Source organism: Galeopterus variegatus, unplaced genomic scaffold (assembly GCF_000696425.1).
Source record: "Galeopterus variegatus unplaced genomic scaffold, G_variegatus-3.0.2 Scaffold10847, whole genome shotgun sequence".
In the NCBI taxonomy this organism is placed as follows: domain Eukaryota; kingdom Metazoa; phylum Chordata; class Mammalia; order Dermoptera; family Cynocephalidae; genus Galeopterus; species Galeopterus variegatus.
The window spans coordinates 21,034-23,012 of NW_007736958.1; the positions used below are offsets into that span (position 1 = coordinate 21,034).

The 1,979-nt window shown below is 39.1% G+C and overlaps 1 protein-coding gene across 1 annotated transcript in view; it reads left to right on the plus strand.

Annotated features, from left to right (window-relative positions):
• The first annotated feature begins 347 nt into the window (after window positions 1–347).
• SGPP1 (sphingosine-1-phosphate phosphatase 1) overlaps window positions 348–1,979 on the plus strand; it is a 22,479-nt gene continuing 20,847 nt past the window's right edge. Inside the window, exon 1 of the mRNA XM_008594480.1 lies at window positions 348–433. Within this exon, the coding sequence (XP_008592702.1) occupies window positions 413–433 (21 nt within the window). The 5' untranslated portion in view covers window positions 348–412. The remainder of the gene's footprint in view (window positions 434–1,979) is intronic.

A 1,979-nucleotide genomic window follows, 5' to 3' on the forward strand; every position in this document is an offset into this window, starting at 1 on the left:
AGTATAAAAACATGAGATTTCATTCATTTTTTTCATTCATACACAAGTATTTCTTGAATGTGTGCTATGTACCATACTCAGGGTTAGGTGCTAGGAATAAAGTGTGAGTAGAAACAAATAGTTTTTGTTTGGGGGGAGTTTCATTTTTTGGAGGGGGGAGGGGTGGCTGGCTGTTACGTGGAGCCGAACCCTCGACCTTGGTGTTATAACATTGTGCCCTAACCAACTGAGCTGATTGACCAGCCTTTGTGGAGTTTTTATAGAATAGCAATTTGGTTTTTATTTGCTTGTTTATGTCTAACTTAATTTATTTAACTAATTTTACTTTTTTCCCCCCCTTTAGTATCCTCTTATATATGGACTGATTCTTATTTCCGGCTGGTGTTCTATAGTTTGCCTAAGTAGAATTTACATGGGAATGCACTCCATTCTGGTAAGGAAAACCTTGTGTTCCTAATGCTTTATTTTTTCTGATATTGACAAGCAATTTTATAATTTGTAATCATTTGCACACTTATATGAAACCTAAATGTGAAAATATTGTAAGTCTTCTATTTTTGTTTTGCAAAAATATCAACATGATGCTTTGTGAAGTATCAATGTAGCAATCATGTATTTCATAGAAACAGTTTCCAGAGGTCACAACAGCCGAGTATCATACTCATAATAACATTCCTTCCTCCTTCCAGTCTCAGTGTTATTTTCCTTTGCAATCTCTTCTATGCCTCTCCTATCACTAGCTCAAAACTGACAATGTGAATACAGAAACCAAGGGGAGCTCTAAGTATTAGGGAAGACTTAGTGACTAGAAACTGAGTGAACTTAAACCATCCTGGTGCCATTTGTATTTACATATTAAACTCTGCTTTTCTTCTCCTTCCCATCAGTATTTTAGGACTCACATCAGATATTTTATTTTGAGAATGCAATTCAGTTTCAAAAGCAGCAGTACAGGAACCCTCCACTATTTGTAGCCACACCTGCTCACTTCCCTTCTGTCTATCCCCACTGGTATTCCCTTGGAATGGCCTGCATCATGTCTTGACCGAATTACTGCCATAGCATCTTTTTTTTTTTTGGTCTTTTGTCTTTTTCCGTGTCCGGCAACGGATTGCAACCCTCAGTNCCCGTGGCCTTGGTGTTATCAGCACCGCACTCTACCGAGTGAGCCACAGGCCGGCCCCAACTCCTTTCTTTTAACCCCACTTCTCCAACCACCTTGGTTTCAGTTTCATTGAGAAATTTGAAGTCATAAGGCATTAACTGCCCCAAATATGCCCTCCCTTCCTTTACAAACTTACCACCATGCTCATCCATCCTTTTCTCATTCCCTCTAATCACAGGATATTCAAAGCCAACTCTTCCACTACTGCCAGTGATACTGAGAATTGTCTACACTTTCTGTTTATACTATTTCCCTCTTTATGGTTTCTGTTCCCAGTATTCCACCAAAATTTTTCTTAGTAAAGTTACCATTTGAGATTTTAGTGGAGAGGCAGAAAAGGAAAACTAATTACAAGGTATTGAATATTGATAAAAGGTAAGGAAATGGCAACACAAATTGCAGATAGCAGTCACTGATGGAAATGAGAGGGAGGTAATGCCCAGAGCTCCTCTTCAGGACCGTGAGGATGTTTACATGGACCAGTTTCAGGTACTGCTTATTCCAGAGGCCCTTTAATTTTAGAGCCATATTAAAAGTATGTCTCCTATCTGTCCTTCTTCCGTAGTGCTAGTGATTGAATCTTTACTGTAGAAGCAAAAATGACCCAGTTCCCACAATGAAGAGTATAAAAACATGAGATTTCATTCATTTTTTTCATTCATACACAAGTATTTCTTGAATGTGTGCTATGTACCATACTCAGGGTTAGGTGCTAGGAATAAAGTGTGAGTAGAAACAAATAGTTTTTGTTTGGGGGGAGTTTCATTTTTTGGAGGGGGGAGGGGTGGCTGGCTGTTACGTGGAGCCGAACCCT